The 18,844-nt window shown below is 31.6% G+C and overlaps 2 protein-coding genes across 2 annotated transcripts; one reads left to right on the plus strand and one right to left on the minus strand.

The window, feature by feature from the left end:
- Positions 1-7,933: 7,933 nt before the first annotated feature.
- On the minus strand, positions 7,934-8,944 carry LOC105173709 (ethylene-responsive transcription factor ERF017-like). Its single transcript, XM_011095569.3, has one exon. It carries the CDS (start codon positions 8,853-8,855, stop codon positions 8,181-8,183), a length of 675 nt encoding a protein of 224 aa, XP_011093871.1. The 5' UTR covers positions 8,856-8,944; the 3' UTR covers positions 7,934-8,180.
- A 6,434-nt stretch (positions 8,945-15,378) lies between these two features.
- On the plus strand, positions 15,379-17,682 carry LOC105173710 (20 kDa chaperonin, chloroplastic). Its single transcript, XM_011095570.3, has 6 exons — positions 15,379-15,519; positions 15,606-15,821; positions 16,561-16,740; positions 16,826-16,981; positions 17,060-17,137; positions 17,341-17,682. Exons 2-6 carry the CDS (start codon positions 15,636-15,638, stop codon positions 17,512-17,514), a joined length of 774 nt encoding a protein of 257 aa, XP_011093872.1. The 5' UTR covers positions 15,379-15,519; positions 15,606-15,635; the 3' UTR covers positions 17,515-17,682.
- The last annotated feature ends 1,162 nt before the right edge of the window (positions 17,683-18,844 follow it).

An 18,844-nucleotide genomic window follows, 5' to 3' on the forward strand; every position in this document is an offset into this window, starting at 1 on the left:
ATATCAGTTGATCGCTTTAGAGATTAATGCGTCGAGAATTACACACACAATTTACCCCGCAATTGTTACAGGATAATAAAGGTAAGGTAATTAAATGAACGGCAAATCACTTTATATTACTCATATTCCAAGCACCATAATTGCAGAAAAAGTTATTTTTTAGTGATAATTGGACTGTTATTATATGAGATTTGCGTAATCATACATAATTTTTTTTATATAATTTGATCATAAAAAGATTTATTTGACCTGCAATAAATCAATAATAATAATTCAATTGAGGGTAAATATAAATATCTTCCTAACTTTTTTGTCAATATGAGCAAATTCGGTGAATTATGACTAACGGAAGGATCTACTTATTAGACAGAAAAACAAACATAAAAATTTATTAGATGTAATTAACAAAAACTCCCATACATTCTTTACACTTTAATGCATGTGAGGAGGTGTTTCGTCACTGTTATAAAGTTAGTTTAGTTAGAAAAAAAATGTTTGACCTACAATAAGTCCATAATAAGTCAACCAGGGGTAAATTTCAATTTTCTTTCAGTTTTTTTTTTATTAATAAAAGCAAATTCAGTGAATTTTAGGTATCGGAAGGACTAATTTATTAGATGGAAGCGAACCTAATTAGGGTGCTGGTGTTTAATTTCTCAAACCACAGAGCGTCTACGTGTAATTACACAAAATCTCAGTGGAGGAAAGTGTAATCATCCCTAATAAACACTATAGATGAATATCAATATTCAAATAGAAAATAAAAAATAATTATTAATTTCTTTTTTATATATTTGATCATAGTTAAGTCATATTTTTAGATATTAATTAATAGTGATGATTTAATTGGTTAAAACTAAGTAATTTAACTAATGAGTTAAATTATAAAAAAGTTACTTGTTATTAGATTCTAATTGTCGATAGCTACTGCAAAAATTAATAATCTGATTATTAATTGTTTAATTAGTTAAAAATTAATTATTTATTTCTTTTAAATACTCATAACGTCTATCCGCGTTTAAGAAAGCTAGTGATCGATGATTCCACTTCTGGAGGTGAATGCATCCATCCCTTATTAGGGACGTTTAGTCCACACCCTCTTTTGACTAAGATTTCTTTTTCTATCTTTTCTTCTTCTTTTTTTTTTTTCTAAAATAAATAATGATTATATCGTTATGTTAAAATATGAATTAATAATTAATCATATTTATAACAAAATACACTCATATAATTTAGATAAACTGCACATATATTTGGTGGAATTCGAAATTAGAATTTCGAATTTATTAATGAAATTCAGTTCAATTGGTGAAATTGAGGGGGAAAGTCTTATCCAAATGAGGTTCGGTCGAACCAAGTCAATCACGGATAAGTGTAATACAGTTGTTATGTGATTGTTCATTTTTTTTAGCAGTGCACTAATCACACATGATAAATATATTGCGGTTTTCATATAATTGGTGCAAGACTGCTTAAAATCGATTTAAATTAGAATTTTTCGAAATTGACGAGCCATCATAACACTTGAACATGATTAATGTATTGAAGAAAGATCAGCAAGGTTAGGGTCATTTTCAATTGTAAGAAGAGATGATAATCGAGTGTGTCGAAAGTGGTTATCATAATTTTTTTTATCCAAATGATGCAGTTCTGGTTCTAGAACATCTTTTGAGTGGTAGTGTAAGACCAGTAATGTAGTACTCTTTTACGATATTACAATTTAATATCACTTGAAATAACCCTATTTATATATAAGTATAGATATGTACGTAATTCAATTTATGTTGAGTATGCATACGTAATTCCATCATTACAATAAGCACAATCATCTATAATCCACAAGATTATCATTCCAATCACTTATAGCTTTGAACCAATCAGATTGTCAGTGTTCTCCTCAACATTGTTAACATATGCTTTATTCATTTCTTTTTTCTTTTGATGTTTCAATTCCTTGTACTGTTCTGGGTACCCAATTAGCACAATATGTGGTTCCTTTATGTATCATAAACTTCATTCATTTCAATTGCTCTGTGATCCTCCAAATTCTGTCATGACTTTGAGAGTAAAAAGAATTTTACGATCTATTTATCAGGACCAAGATTGATGCTTTGATACCATGTTAGAACCTTGAAATGAAAGAGAAAATCAAGATTCAGTGATCCCCATTTGAGAGTCGGTCAAGTTTATCCAGAGAGAAGAATCAATTTCGAAGCGAAAATTTGTTATTTTTTTTAAATAAAAATGAAAGTAGTGCTCTGTATGCATACAACTGGAATTAGCAATTAAATGAAAAAATGAACAAGGCGCTGAATCAACAATTAACTAATGGATATAAAGTTCGATCCAGACGTTGCCTTGAACTTGTACTATTGCGAAATCAGTTGCAAATTAACATCAAAAGTGATATGTGGCAAAATTTTGTCTCGACTTTTGCAACGGAAGTGAGCATCCTAAAATTGACTAAATTTTGCAACGGATTTTGCGTCGAACTTTTTGTTGCAAAAATTTGTCTTTGTTTTGTCATGGAATTTGCAATGAAAATTCAAAATTTCAAAATTCTATTGCAAAGTTGTGGGAGTTCCATGGCAAGAAATCCGTGGCAATAAGGTTTTTTCTTTCTTATTTTTTTTTATAGCAACTAATAAGAAACACGCACGAACCAGAACTAGTAACTAGGGATGGAACTCTGCCACTGTTGCTTAGCTCTGATGAAGAAAATGATGCTGATACTCAACACATTACTGGAATTTGAATTCAAAACATTCCATTCATGGGAGTATTATTAAACGATAGGACCTCAACTTCGTCAATTGAACCAGACCTCATTAGTAAGTTTGAAATTCTAATTTCATATCCCACCAAGTAAACATGAACTTTATCTCGTTTATACATGTTTAATTTGTTATAACATAATTGCATCTCAATGCATTTGAAGAAAATTATAATTAATTAATTACTAATAATTATATCTTTTTTAAAAAAAAAGATGTTAGTCAAAGAAAGATGTGTAACGAGGGTAGGATGCATTCACCTCCACAAGTGGAGTTATCACTTCCTTAAACGTGGTTAATTAGGCTATGTGATGATTATTAATTAAGGTTAAAGTAGATGATGGGTAGAGGTAGAGGAGGGGGCCTTCCTCATCAGACAACATGAGTTGTTTGCATCAGATGTTAAAAGCGTTAATGTCATAGCCCCCAACCGAAACGTACTCTTAAGTAATTATAACATTGACTTGTTAAAAAAGGCTATTACATAAAACACGACTTAAATACCACAGATTTTTCCTTCATGTCGCTGTAGATATTACGGCTGTGTGGACTGTCGTCCACCACAATTACGGAGTGCCCTTTACGCTCTCAGAGAGGAGTTTAGGACAATGTCATTTAGTCCCATAGTCCGAGGTTTTTTCTTTCTTTTTTTGTTTTGGGGAATCATTTGTAGAAGCATTATTCGTCATTTATGTATATATAAATTAATTAAATTAATTAATTAGTTATCATATATATATTGAGATAAATATTATGTTTGACAATCACCTCATCTTAGGATTTGTTCGGTTCAAGTGAAAAAAAAAAAAACAGAGAAGTAAAAGGGGGAGGAAAAAAATAATAATTTTCCTTCAAGTTGTTTGTTATGATTGGAAAGAAAGTAAATCTCAAATACTTCCCCTTGTTTAGTATGGGAAAAACGGATTGAGAAGAAAAGACTAATTTTTGTAATTTTACTCAATAACCCTTTTCTTCATTTTGTATTAGAATATAAATGAATTAATATTATACTAATATGATTTTAGTATAGCAAAAATTTAAAAACCTTATTAATGAAAATATTTATCAAATAAGAACAAGAATATTTTTTATTAGTAAAAATATTTATTAAAATTAGTATCGTTAATTTATTCTAAATTATTTAAGTTAAATACAATAAAATTTACTAATATTATTTTCGACTAACGAATCCGAACTCAAACATCAGAGCTTTTGTTGGTACAAAAAATAATTTTGTATATCATCTCTAGACGCATTCAAGAAGGCAATGCAAAGAAGGCACACATTTTCAATGATTTTGTTATCTTTTCTCTAGCAATTATGTGCAGTATTATCAGCGAGAAGGAGAAAAGAATTGGAGGAAAATTATATATATACATATGGATAATAGTGTAAATAAAAATAGAAATCGTAATTTTTTGTCTTTTTAGCCTTATACTTCCACTTTTCCGCCCAATTTCAGACAGAAATAAAATTGGACTTCAAAGGGGTTTCATATGCATCGAGTTTTCTTTCACCTCCACCTCCTCCTCCTAACCAAACACTAAATTATCTCCTATACATTCATTTTTACTTCTACTTCTCTTTTACTTCCACTTTTCACTCCAATCAAACACACTCTAAAAGTTTAAGCAATTACAATGGATAATTACTCCGCCCATCTCACATGCAATTACCTTGTACTGAAACCTTTAGGAAAAATAACATTTTTGGTCTGGTAACTTATGCCTTTTACACTTTTGGTTTTATCGATTACGAGATTTTCACTTTTGGTCCCATAATTTTTAAAAAATAGCCGTGTTGCTCCCATGGCACATTCTGTTGGATATTTAACGAAAAATGCCATGTGGCAGTTACGAGATTAAAAGTGCTACTCTTTTAAAGTTATAGGACCAAAAGTTTGGATCTTTTAAAGTTATGAAATCAAAAATAAGAATTTCACAACAAATGGTACCAAAATTGTAAAGATCCTAATGAGCACGTGCTAAGCACGCTGTACTTTTTTTTAAAGTATCTAACAGAAAGGTGTCGTGAGACAAAAAATATTACTTTTTCAAAGTTACAGGATCAATAATAAAAACCCCAATAATTAACGGAATTAAAAGTTGGGAGACCATAATTACTGGACCAAAAGTGTTATTTCCCCGAAACTTTTAGTTTATAAATAAGTGGCATCGAAGATGAACCTAAGACTTCTTGTTTGATTCGGCCATAATATTTGGAGAAGGGAATTATTTAATATCAACAAATTAATTATATATGCAAGTGGCATAAGTTTTAGAAGGAAAGGGAAAGTAAAATAAAATGTTGGAGCTCGCGGATGCAGGATTAGATTGTATTATTTTGTGGTCCTGTTTTCCATTTAGTCACGAGGTAGGAGAAAAATAGCCCACAACGTATACACATAACTACAGACATGCATGCACAAATGAAGATGATACGTATGCATGCTCCCACTCCTCGACTAATACAAAAATCTTGTACTAGTCTATAACTATCTAATAAAAAAAAATTGTACTGGTCTATGCCACACTGCATAGGAATGACAATGGAGCAGATTTGATTGGACTCCAGATTTATCCAATGTAAATTTAGCTGAAATTCGAATCTATTTTGTCCTGATTTTGATTTTATCCCGTCACACATTAAATTTATCGTAACTCAAAAAAGCTAGTGATTTTCTAAATTGCAAAATTGGATTAATTTTTTTTTGCTAGAAAAAATTAAAATTATTGTTAATAAAAATCTAATAAGTTATTATCATGTTAAAAATATATTTTTATTTTATAACTACATATAATAAAAGTTAAATATTTTAAATAAATTAGATATATCAATAAATATTATTTGCAAGACTAGTGACTCTACCTCCAACCTGACTGGATTTATAAAATTAGAACCTGTCATCGGACTCTAACCCAATAATTTAGATCCGAGTTTGACCCATTCAAAGTGATCAAAAAATTGCAAAGATCCTAACGACGTACTCGCGTCCTTTGCCATCTCTAGTGGCAGATTGAAATACGAGGACATAGTAATAATAAAATACATACAGTCTAAAACAAAGATATATATCGAAAATATAGAATACTATATAACTATCTTATGTTACCTCAAAATAAGTAATTAATTTTACTCATATCAAAATCATTGTAATTTTTCTTAGTATTTGGCTAATAGGCACTTCAGGTTTACAACATTCATAATTTTATAAATTAACACTGCAATTCTTCTTCATAATATGGATAATAAATATACCATCAAGTAATAAAGCCCTTAAAGTAAAATTCAAAGCCATAAATCCAAAATTATAGAAAAAAATAAAACAATAAAAAGATTGAGCTATGTTCTATATAGACCCTTTTGCATTTACTATTTGAATTTGAAAAAATAAAAATAAAAAATCATGTGCTATATATGTGAATCGTACATATATAGGATTGTGTCTAACTAGGGTCGTTAATTGGTTGTGGACAATTCTAACCAACACGCTACATTTTAGGCCTCATTTTTTCCTGCTGAGGAGTCGATAGCTCTATAATATATGTACGAAGTTTATGACATGCTTCACCTCAATCGTCCATCATAGCAAACTAGACATGAAAATCATCCCTCTTTCTTATTACTATATAGCATTAGTACAAGGTAGTTAGTTTTCTTTTTTCTTTTTTATTACATAAATGAGAAAGTAGGGATGACACTCTATAAACCCGTCAGAAAAGATTGTGTATGTGTCAAACGTGTCGGCCAGAGCCCTTATAGTAGACTTGCCGCCATCAAGAATTAAAGGTTTATAACAAGTGATTCAAAATGCAGATCAGTATGTACGTTATTAGAAGGTTATAGACTAAAGTCGTGGTAAAGAATTATAATTAGTCATGATTAAATAAAAATCGATGCAGAAACTGGATATGTCTTAAACCACGACATTGAATTGAATGATTTATTCAGAATTTTCCGTTTGAGATGCATCGATATTCCACAAAATATATTTTAAAATAAGAGTTAAATGATTTCAATTTTTGTAATATGAATTATTCAAAAATAAATGTAAAAATATTTTTTTTATTAAAATTAAAATTCCTATCTTTAAATTCATGGATTTAAGCACAATACTAACAAATTTGAATAAATATATGTCTGAAAGCATAAAATAGGACTCTGGAATAGAACCGGAGAGCCGGAGATCTGACGACAACTAACATAATTCACTAGGAAACAAACAGGAATAGAGCACATGAGAAACATGTTTTGGATCCGTAACAGGCAATGGCTGTTCTAGGATGTTTTACAGTACTATTGCTAGCCACCTAGTACTACCTGACCAACCAATCTAATTGATTTGCTGGTTAAGATTGAACAGTGTCAAACCCACAATATGAGTTCAAATTCTTATTAAAATATTTAATGAACTTATACATATTAAAAGAAATATAATATTTAATTTTATGATTAATTATCATGTTAAAAATAAATAGTTGTAATTATTAATAAGTATATTGATCACAACCACACACTTGTTGGCTGTGATTTTTGCAAATGCATCTAAGAATCATCGCAAAATTAGTTTTCATGGTGGAAAAGTATTCATGATTTCCTTTGTAAACTTCTTTCACAAAAAATATATAATAATGCCAATTATAATATATATATATATATATATATATAAGAAAAACAAAGAGCAATTAAAAAAAAGGGAAAAAGAAAATTAATAACAAAAGTATTAAGAATAATTTTAATATTGTTAATACTTATATGTATTACGTGACAAGATTTATACCCTTCGCAATAATGATTTCATAGTTTTAGTAGTTACAATTATTCTTTCCGGTTATGGTTGTTTGTTAAAGTGTCATAAATAAAGATATATGTACATTAACAACACAGTGACAGTAATTATTGATCGTACGTTGTAACTATATTTAAATTGTCGTTATAGATGCATCAATATTTGTAATTTTATGCATAATTTTTATGATTAATAATTAAATTATTTATGGTAAGATTAAAATTATTCAACAACAACTTTAAAATTATTATTTGATATTTTGTGACTGCTGTTATGTTGTGTTGAAGTGGTAATGCTGATGATCTTTAAGATGTAGTGAAAAATCGAGACATACCTCCAAGAAAAACGGAAAAAAGAAGGAATACGAGAATTGAAATAAAAAGAGGACGTTGATGGGCACACAAAAATTGTTCCATCCACCCCCCGATCCAAACATTTGTTCCTCGGAAAGATGATAAAATAAGAGAGGGGCTCATCAGGCTTATTTATGTTCTTTCCTTATTTGGATTAAAAGGTCAATAATTCCAGCAGCAAAAATTTCCAGAATCTCTGACCCACCAAAAAAAAAAAGGAAAAATTAATTAGAAAAATTAATTAGCTTATTTGTATTGTATTCCTTAAAAGTTCCAAAGAAATGAATCCTGCGAAGGGAATTCCTCGTTATTGTCCGGGTAATAATCGGCGCTTGGTAAGAGCGGCGCCATATAATCGCCTGGAAAATCATCGAATCCCGGAAATAGCCCGAAATCCGGGACGTTATTCTCCGTGCCCATGCTCAAGAACTGGTCCATAAACGCATTGTCCAGTGGCATTTCCGTAACTTCACTGTCCGGCTGAGGTTGCCCGTCCGACACCGACGGACAAGGTGACTCCGCATGCTGCAACACCTCAGAGGACGACAGCGAATCCGACAGCGAGATATCCGGGTTCTCGACCCGACCCGAGCTCCCGGTTGCAAGTGGGTCCGACCCCGAGTGTGCGAAGCGGGCAGCAGCGGCCTGAATCTCGGCAGGCGTCAAGGACCTCCCGTTGACTATATCCGGTGGGTTGTCGGGGAAGTTAAACTTAGCGTTCCCACCACGGAGGCAGAAGAGGGCGGCGTCGAAGGCACGCGCCGCCTTCTCCGCCGTGTCGTAGGAGCCCAACCAAATCCTCTCCCTACAATTAGGCAGCCTGATTTCAGAAACATATTTTCCCCACTTCCGCTTCCTCACACCCTTATACTTACACGACGACGAAGACGAAGCTTCGTCCCTCCTCTCCGGCGGCTGATTCTCAGTTGATTTCACCATATTTCCAAACAGGTGGGTCTATTAATTTGTTGTATAAATCTTGTTTATGAGTCGGGAAACCAGTAATTGGAGAGAGGAATTGGGGAGAAATGGCGGCTTTGCCGCGTATATATACGAGTGGGAGTTGGGAGGGGGGAGAGTGGAGTGAAACACTCGGGTCAACAGAGGGCGTGTTTGGGGAAGAAAAGAAGTGACACGTGGGAGGAAAGGAGATGGATATAATAATGATCTTGATTTGGTTATACGCGGTGATGTTTGGATCTTGAGTTAATAATGAAAAAAGATGAGCACATGTGGAAATCGGAGTTCCCTCGTGTACAAATTTGAGATGGGTCGAGGAAGGACCACACCTACGCTTTTTTCTAGCTCAAGCTACTAACGTAAGTATGATAACCAAACAAACATGTCCTAGTGCCCCATCCTCGTCTTCCCTGGAGACCTCACATCACTACAAACTTAACCACAAAAAGGATACTAATATATATATATATATATATATATATGAACAAAATATTGAGAGTTACTTTAAAGTTGTCGCTAAAAATATGTATTGATTGATAATGATACTTATGTTGTCGTAGTTTTATTTTGTGTGTATATATATATATATATATATTATTTTATTAGTCAGTACTGATTTTTTAATAATATAATTTTCGTTACTATTAGAATTCTGCTAGTTGTTATTGTGATAAATCAATTTATTTTTTTATTTTTGAATCATACAAATGTATATGTACATATAAGCAGTGATAATTTTGATTTCAGGTAAAATTATATTTATAGTCTTGTAAGATATGGGATTTAACACTTTTGAACCTTTGTTTTATTAAATTTTTAAAATGGTCTTAAAATTAAAAAACTCGACACATTTAGTTCGTTACGAGATTTATGGGACTATTTTGGGATCATTTTGGAGATTTCGTAAAGCATAGAATTAAATATATCGAACTTTTTTAATTATAGGACCATTTTGAAAATTTCGTAAAATAAAAGACCAAATAGTGTGACCCCCTATCCTATGGACCAAAATTGTAATTTCACTTTGATTCTATCAGCTGATTTTTTACTAACATCGGTAAGGGGTTCACAGTTCTGCATATATAATAAACGGATTAAATGTAAAATAGCACGCTATGATATGAAAAATATTCAAAAAAAAATTGCAAAAAAAGAAAAAAAATAAAACAAAATACCTTATTATGTTTTTCAAAATTAAGCCAAAAAAACACCCTCACATCACAGGCCTTACTTGCATTTTTTCCTATAAAAACTCTAAAACAAATGATTAACATATTAAATACTAAAATCAAATAACATTTGAAAGCATAAAATTGGGAAAAATACATATCACACCCTTGTGTTATTTGAAATGATCAAATTACTCCGTATAAAAAAAAGTACGAAATTACCTCCCCGTATTTTTCAATAATTAATTTGTTCATTTTGGATATCATAGGGGATGGTATGTATTTTTCCCGCATAGAATTACCAAAACTTTCCCAACAATTCAAAAAATGTCCAACACTATTTCCTTACACTACAAATATATATATATATATATATATATTCTATAATATGAATCACTACAATTTAAAAATTATAATAAATCAATACGAAGATACTATAGTTAGACAAAAACCTAAGTTTTGATCATGGTTAATCAACAATCGTTAAGGTTTAACCTATGACCAAAATATTTGATGCAATTTTTACCATTGCGCTACCATAATTAATTAGTATCCACCAACAATTATTTACTTTTAACAATAATAATTAACTATAGTGAAAACTATCTGATAAGATTCTGATATATAGGACCAAGTCCAATGACCTCTGCCTGCACAATATTATATTCGAAGAAAAAAAAAATTGTTCTTCTCTAAAATTATAGAACTAAGGATGAAATCAGCTTTCTTGACTTGCAAATCCAAACAAAAACAGAGATCGAATTCCTTTTCCCAAGTCAAAATTTCAGTGCAAATTCACGCGCAATTGAAACCATAAAGCAAATAGAAACTGCGCAAAATATCCTTGACTTGCAATATTACGATCTCATATATATATACATACGTATCATGCCTTTTTTTTTTTTTTTTTTGACTGCATGAAGAAAAACGGGGAGAAACTGTATAAAGAAAAGACATGTCTGACTTTACAACTGAAGTGTACTCATCTATGACTTTGATTATACTAAGAAGAATGTCTGAGATTGATCATTCACATGCCCCTCGCAACTTCCACCTGCTTGCCATTCCTTACGTTGAGGAGATGTCTTCCAACTAATTTTTTTTATTCAAATCAAATTAAAATAATTAATAATTTTTTTTAATTGTACACAAATCACGTGATAAATTTATTATATTTATTATACGATTGATTTAAATTCGACCGAATTTGATCTAAATAAAAAAAACTTGGGTACAGAAACATGATACATGTCAGCATGAGAATCTGTACGTACAAGATCTCCAATATCTGTCGCAATCATCGATGTGTTTGCTTGCGTAGGCTGCCTATCTCTCTTCGTACGTACGGCATAATAAAGGGTATAAAGTGTTAGTTCCCATGAAGCACGATTATCAGCTGGTATGGGTTACGCGTCCTTCAAACACACACAGATTTGACTCCCCTCCGTCTGCATGCGGCTGATCAGGCTTGAATAACATGTAATTACGTATGTACTGGGAGGTACTCTTCGGATTTATCAAACACTTGAGGTTCGTATGGTACATGTGGGGGAATTTTTTTGTACCCATAATTTAGGGTCCACTTTTTTTAATTAATTAACAAGTTTTACTTAATTTCGTCAAAATATATAAAGCGGAATTTGTATAATTTCATAATTAGGAATAGTTTGATTTGTGGGTTCATAATTAATTATGAGATGATTCATTTATGATTGATCGAAAAAAAAAAAGGCCAATATGTAGCGTTTCAATTCGTGAGTTTATAATTGGTTACATAAATATAAGAGATTGTAGTTTAATTTGGTAACTAATCTCATTTTTAAGATTAATGAAAAATTGGGTAAATCATAGTAGTTAAGGCTGAGGTTCTATGACTAAATTCGAGGTCATGGGTTCGAGTCACATCGAATGTGTAGATGTTTGTTCATTTTATTTGAGTATTTGTTTTACTTTATACGAGTTTATTGTAATTTATTTGATGATTTTTAGTCATATTGGTGTGTTGCTCGAATTAATATATTGTTAAGTTGGTTTGTCCAATTTAATGAAATATTGATATAATCATATAATTGTCGCTTCTATAAAAGCTATAGATGGTACTGTAATTTTTATCAAAAGGTGTGTTTCAGTTCAATTTTAATCACAAAAGTAATGATTAGAAAAGGGACCAAATTAACAGTATAAAAGAATATATTTACACTTGAAATACAGGATTCAATTAAAGTTGGTCAAAAAAACTAAACATGAAGGTATCCGAATTTACATGCCTTATTTATAATTAATTAGTCAATTTGAACTATGCGCACATATATATATATATATACATATATACAAATAATGTAACAATCAAATTACTATAAAAAAAATTGAATTTGAGTCCATACAAATATAAGTATTGGATTTACTTTCAATAATAGTATTTATTTATTTTGAAATTATTAATTAATTTAAAAATATTCATATATTAAATATTGAATATTATAATTGTACGTTGTTGATTTTGAAATATCGATCACCGCCCCCCACTCTTCCAAAAATGAGAAAGAGTTTCATTCATATAATTTCTACGGTACAAATATTTTTTAAATATTTTATACTAGTGCATGGTCCAAGTGTGAACTTCATGTAAGATGGTATATTTTTACTGTTATAAGAGTAGTTTAGTTGAAAAAGATTTATTTAACCTACAATAAGTAAGTGAGTCAAGCAATGATTGATATCAATTTTCATTCATTTTTTTTAATATCAACAAATTCGATAAAATTTGAGTAGTAGAAAAATCTATTTGTAAGATGAAAGAAAATCTCATGAGTACTAAATTATTCTTTTTTTAAAAAAAATTAATTCTTTTTAAAATAAATTTAAATAAAACAATAGAAAATACTTACAAGTCTAATTGGACTAAAAAATAGTAAAAAAATAAAGCTTTCGGTTTCCCAGGAGAAAAAACGGTATTGAGGATATCTCCAGGAAGGTGGGCGTGGTATTCCATATGGGTCAATTTCCGTTAATGCACCTTTCCCGAAATTTCACTTTGTCCAATCCCTGTCTGCATCAAGCTGTGCACCGTACGGCATTTTAGTCCAAAAATATTTGTTCTTAAATCTCTGTTATTTAATTAATTTAACACTATATATATGCAATATTCCATTCATAAACAACTCGTTTTTAAGACATAGTCCCCTTAAGATTCTCACTTTTTAAAAATGTCCCCATACTATTCATGAATTAGGCTACTCTCCACTAATGAGGTTTTCTAGTATCCTCTTCTCTTAATTTTTGTGCTTTTTAATACAACATAGGATAGCGGAAAATTTTAATTCGGATTGAATTTGATTCTGTTTGAATAAATTATATGATAAGTGTAATATACTTGCACTGTGATTGCTGTGTAATTTAGAAAAAGTGGTCAATCACATAATATATGATTGGTTTAATTCGATCAAACCTGATTTATGTAAAAAAAAAATTCTAAGATCACATAGGGCTCGACATAATTAGAGTGTCAAGCCTTATGAATCTGATCCTAAGGTCACTCAAAGTAGGATACAACAATAATTAGGATGTGACACATCTCGTTTGCCTCTTTTACACTAGAACTCAAATAAATATAGTCTTCTTGTAAGATCGTAAAATCTTATGAATCCGATCCCAAGTTGTTTATCTTAAAAAATATAGCGAGGGATACAAGGTGGACCCAATAATAGCTTTTCAAAGTCCAAGGCTGTTGGATCGTTAAGAGCAACAAAGGTAGATGCAATCAGAAGTGCATACCTGAGAAATGAGTTGTTGGAGTATGGTAGTAATGATCTATTTGGACAATATACAAAGTCGCACGAGTATTGAGTTTCACTGATTTATAATACGTTAAATGATTCAGATTGAGGAACAATGCATGAACCTTGAATATATTACCGTTTCTAGCTACAGAAATTTTTCATGGATCCAATCCAAATTATCCTGGTGCCAATTACAGATGTCGTAGTCGAACTGAAAATTATTATTATTATTATTATTATTAGTATTGAGTAATACATTGATTCAATTAATATACCAATATGGTTAAAAACAGTAATAAATTACATCAATTCAGTGAATACATCAATATGCCTAAAAACAATAACAAATAATAACTCAAATGAAATTGAGACAAATACTCACATAAAGTGAAACAAATACCCATACGTCTAATGCACTCGAACCTATAATTTTAAACCTGTTTATAGAATCTCAACTTTAATCTTAACCACTAAGTTAAAGCATCATTGATCGGACTAAAAATTTAAATATCAATTAATCTATAATGGACCATCAATTAATTACTTGCTTCAGTTGTATTAGGAATAAACCCGTTCAAACATCATTAACTCAAATGTAACTCGTTGATTTTATATTTCTAGTAGATAATGAGGGTTTTTAAATATTAAAACCCAAATTTGGTCGGATGGTGGATGCAATACTTACAATCTACTTTAACTGTAATCCTTCTACTACATTTACTATAAATACACATACATATTATGATGCTTATATAGTTGCTTTATTTCTTTTTCTTTTTTATCTATATATTTTCTTAAATAATAAAAAAGTAATTCTCAATCTTTCTTATAGTACCCATTTTTCTCACTAAAGAATTTTTTTCCCTCAATATTGATTTCATTTAGTTAAATGAGTTAATTCTTTTTTACAATGATTGCGTTTGAATTACAACTTCAAATATTTACAATTTTATCCATAAATTGACGAAATTGATAGTGAGTTGTTTATAACTTTTGACTTTAAAATTAACTTAATTTAAAAAGTTTAGAAGTAAAAGCTATAAAACAAAAATATTATTTTCAACAATAAACTGATAAGTGTTTTTTTAAGCCCTGGTAAACATCTCTTGTTAGGTCGAGTTACTCCTTAACCTCAACAATTTTTACTAGGGTAAGTTATAATTAACTCTTTTGAAATTTGTCATAATTATAAATGCATTTTCATTATTTGAAAATTACAAATACACATCTGGAATTAACAAAAGTTTAACAAACACCTCTACAATGGGTTAGTATGAGAAGGTATTTGTTATACGATTATTAATTTCAAAAGGGTATTTATATTTTTTAAATGACGAGCTAATAATTATAAATTTATAACTATTACAAAACTTAGAGACTTGAATGCAAGGCCCACCTTTTAAGTGGGCTTGGGCTGCAAATATAAGCCTGCATAAAGAGAATTGTATATGACAAAATGGGCCACTGCCCATATTTTCAACTCCAACAATCCAATTGGTGGTGCTGCAAACTGCATACCGCAAACTACCTACCAACAGCCAACTTCATCGAAATGTTTCTAGAACCCTCTTATCTTTTGCCAAAAAACCCCTCTCTCCAAGAACTTTCTAGGGTTTTGTTATCCTCTTAACCAATTTGACACCAACCCACCACCCATTTCTTCTCTGACTCTGCCACTAATTTTTCTCACTTAAGGTATTTCATTTTTTTTTCTTTAAATCTCCGTTCATTGTACTGTTTCTTGATTCTTTGAAGTTTTTGATGGGTTCTCATATTTCCAGGGTTTATAATCTTGAGTTTGGGGACAAGAAATGGCAGCTGCACAGTTGACTTCCGCTGCTTCCTCAATTTCAGGAAAAGGGTTTGTTTCATTTGAGGGGCTGAGAGCTTCAAATGCAGTAAAGGTCTCGTCTTTTCAACCTCTGAAGCAGAATGCACTCTCCCTAAGATCATTCCCCTCCCTTGTTGTCAAAGCGGCTACAACTGTTGCCCCTAAGGTATAATTGTGTTAGTCAATTTGTAATCTATGTTCTCGAAGTTCACTCGCTGTGCGTTGCATTTACTGTCTTCATTTGATTTTATGCATCTTCTTTGATTTTCAGTGCTATAGTTTCTCATCAAGAATGTTTTTTGTTTTGGACTTGGCTCTCACACTGTTGGCACTGAAATTTACACCGGTATGAGGTGTATAAAGTGTGAATTTCTTTTATCCAACACTAGATTTTCTTGGTTTTCCTTATTCTGCTGGTTTAAATTCTATTATGGAGTGCTAAAATGTGATTTGTCCCCTGCAGTGCTTTTTCCAGTGACTGTTAATTGATTAAGAAACACGACCCGCTGTTGTTTACGGTGGACGAAAGAATGTGTTTGATCTTTTAGGCAAAATGCAGCTTGTATGCTAGCTCATCTATTCACCAATATTGTCCAATTGTTTCCTTGTTTCTTACCGCGTCTTACTTAACTGGCACATGGATTTTGCATGAGTTGGAATTTATAGATGTATAATTTAGCAACCTGAACTGTGAAGCTGAATGATGACCTATTAGCATTTCTAATGTCTGTAACATGCCTCTTATGTGAATTTGTTGTTGTAACTTGTGAGTATTAGTTTGAGCGAGTTATGGCAAAGCTCATTTACCAAATATTATAATTGGGTCAGGCCTGATTTATTGTCTCATATGTGTAAGTGCAGTTATGTAATTTACTGATCATTTCAGCCCTGAATTTTGCTTTCAGTACACTTCCCTCAAGCCACTGGGTGACAGAGTGTTGGTGAAGATTAAAACAGCAGAGGAGAAGACTTCAGGTGGTATTTTACTACCAACAACTGCGCAAACCAAACCTCAAGCAGGTGAGGTGGTTGCTGTTGGAGAAGGTCGGACAATTGGAAAAAACAAGTTGGAAGTTAGTTTGAAGGTATCATCAGAGATTCAATGTTCTTTTTGGTTGTTATGCTTATACCAGTGATAAGTTTGGCTTACAAGGTGATACCTTTCTCCAGACTGGCACCAAAGTGGTGTACTCGAAGTACGCAGGAACAGAGGTGGAGTTCGATGGAACAAATCATCTCATTCTGAAGGAGGATGACATTGTTGGTACTCTTGATACTGATGACGTAAAAGATTTGAATCCCCTGAATGACCGAGTTCTCATAAAGGTAGGTCCTGTGTCCAGCCATCTGATTCTGTTATCAATACCTGATACTTAGCAATAAATAATGTCGGTATCCTTTCAGGTTGCTGAAGCTGAGGAAAAAACGGCTGGTGGGTTGTATTTAACAGATGCAAGCAAGGAGAAGCCGTCAATTGGCACAGTAAGTTACATTCTTTAACTCTACCTGGACAGAACAGTGTCTTATCATGTAATTTTATTAGAGATATTTCGATCAGAGCCCACCTAGTCTGCATCCATCTGGCTTTGTTTGTCTCCTCTTTTCAATTTGTTCACTCCGAGTTCGTTCATTCAGCAATTATTAGCAGTGGACTATCCTTATTAGTTGTCATTCTTGAATTATAGGTGGTTGCAGTTGGGCCCGGTCCTCTTGACGACGAGGGCAACAGGAAGCCGTTGTCAGTTGCTCCAGGAAACACAGTTTTGTACTCCAAATATGCAGGCAATGATTTCAAGGGCAGTGATGGCTCCGACTACATAGCACTAAGGGCATCAGACGTCATGGCAATCCTTTCTTAGATGGTCTAAGTCTGCCCTTTAGTTTGCCACCTTAAGCATCCCCAGCAAAAGTCATAAGCGGAACCGTTCTTGTAACTTAGGCTTGAGTACGCATTTCTTGCAGCTACATGAATGTATTCAAGTGTAATGAGTATTGGATTTCAAGAAAAAGTTCGAGTATTTCCAATAGCAGCTGTACCTTTGCTTTCTGGGGTCATTTTCTTTCCTACCAGCGGTCTTGAACTCATACGAGGTGGTGTCGGCTGTTATTCTATGTCCATCTTTATTCAAAAGAGAATAGCAGAATATGAAACTGGCCCAAGCTGGTTTGTCCTTCTCGCTTGTTTTTCCCTTCCTCATCGGGGAATTGTTTTCAGACCTTGATCTCTGCACGCCTGTTTGATTTTATGTGATTTGCACTTTTTGTTGTAACATGCAACGGAAAACGCATTTTAATCGTGTATATCAATTCGATACTTTGAGGAGGTAATGTAATTGAATTTAGCATATGATAGTTGCATGTATAGTTGAACAATTCACGGAGATGCGTGCACTAACCCAATCTACACCTGTCATTCAGTGCAAACAAGTAGAGCTCAAGTCGAATTTGTGAAAGTTTCAGGACTTGAGCTGAGCTTAAACTCGAGCTAACCTATCTAGAAATATAAAATAAGGCACGCTTATATTAATTTGAGTACTATTATTTCAATTATTTAAACAATCTTATATGTGATCGTAATTAGTGTCTTATTGTTTAGTATACTTGTTAATTATTATTAGTATATTTGTTGTTGTAGTGTACATGATAAGATATAATCATGTTTGTTATATTATGTGATCATTAAATTAAAACATATGATCTAATTTTTAATGATTATTATTATTATCTTTATAATAAAGATATTACTATTGTCACTATTTGTGTTCAATTATATAACTTTTGCTATAAATATGATAAATAAGATTATAATTATATGTATTATGTTATGTGGTTAAATATTATTATCTCACTAATAATTCTAACAGTTAATAGAATTATAACATTAGTAATAACAAAAATAAAATTAAAAATTAAAAAAAAGCTTGGGCCGATGTTTTGAACATATATTTTTGGTTCAAACTCAACAACCTCAAGCTCGCGTTTAGTAATTTTGAGTTTGAATGGACCTCAAACAAATGGGCTATGCTCATGCAAGTTCAACTCATCTTCTATTCCTAATTGCGCCATAGGAGCACTTAAAGTATGGAAATTTCTTACGCTTGGTCGAATCAAATTATCTACAAAACATATATTATACACTTGAGGTTTGGTCGAATCAACCCAACCACAAACCAAATGTTACACTTACCA

Source organism: Sesamum indicum, linkage group LG11, assembly GCF_026168435.1.
Source record: "Sesamum indicum cultivar Baizhima isolate 11 linkage group LG11, ASM2616843v1, whole genome shotgun sequence".
Classification (NCBI taxonomy): domain Eukaryota; kingdom Viridiplantae; phylum Streptophyta; class Magnoliopsida; order Lamiales; family Pedaliaceae; genus Sesamum; species Sesamum indicum.

Excerpts from the sequence above, each read along its gene's own strand:
- LOC105173710 (XM_011095570.3), top strand. The coding sequence starts at position 15,636 with ATGGCAGCTGCACAGTTGACTTCCGCTGCTTCCTCAATTTCAGGAAAA. Across the intron at positions 16,982-17,059 it reads ATGACCGAGTTCTCATAAAG|GTTGCTGAAGCTGAGGAAAA; the intron begins GTAGGTCCTGTG and ends GTATCCTTTCAG. Across the intron at positions 17,138-17,340 it reads AGAAGCCGTCAATTGGCACA|GTGGTTGCAGTTGGGCCCGG; the intron begins GTAAGTTACATT and ends CTTGAATTATAG.
- LOC105173709 (XM_011095569.3), bottom strand. The coding sequence starts at position 8,855 with ATGGTGAAATCAACTGAGAATCAGCCGCCGGAGAGGAGGGACGAAGCT.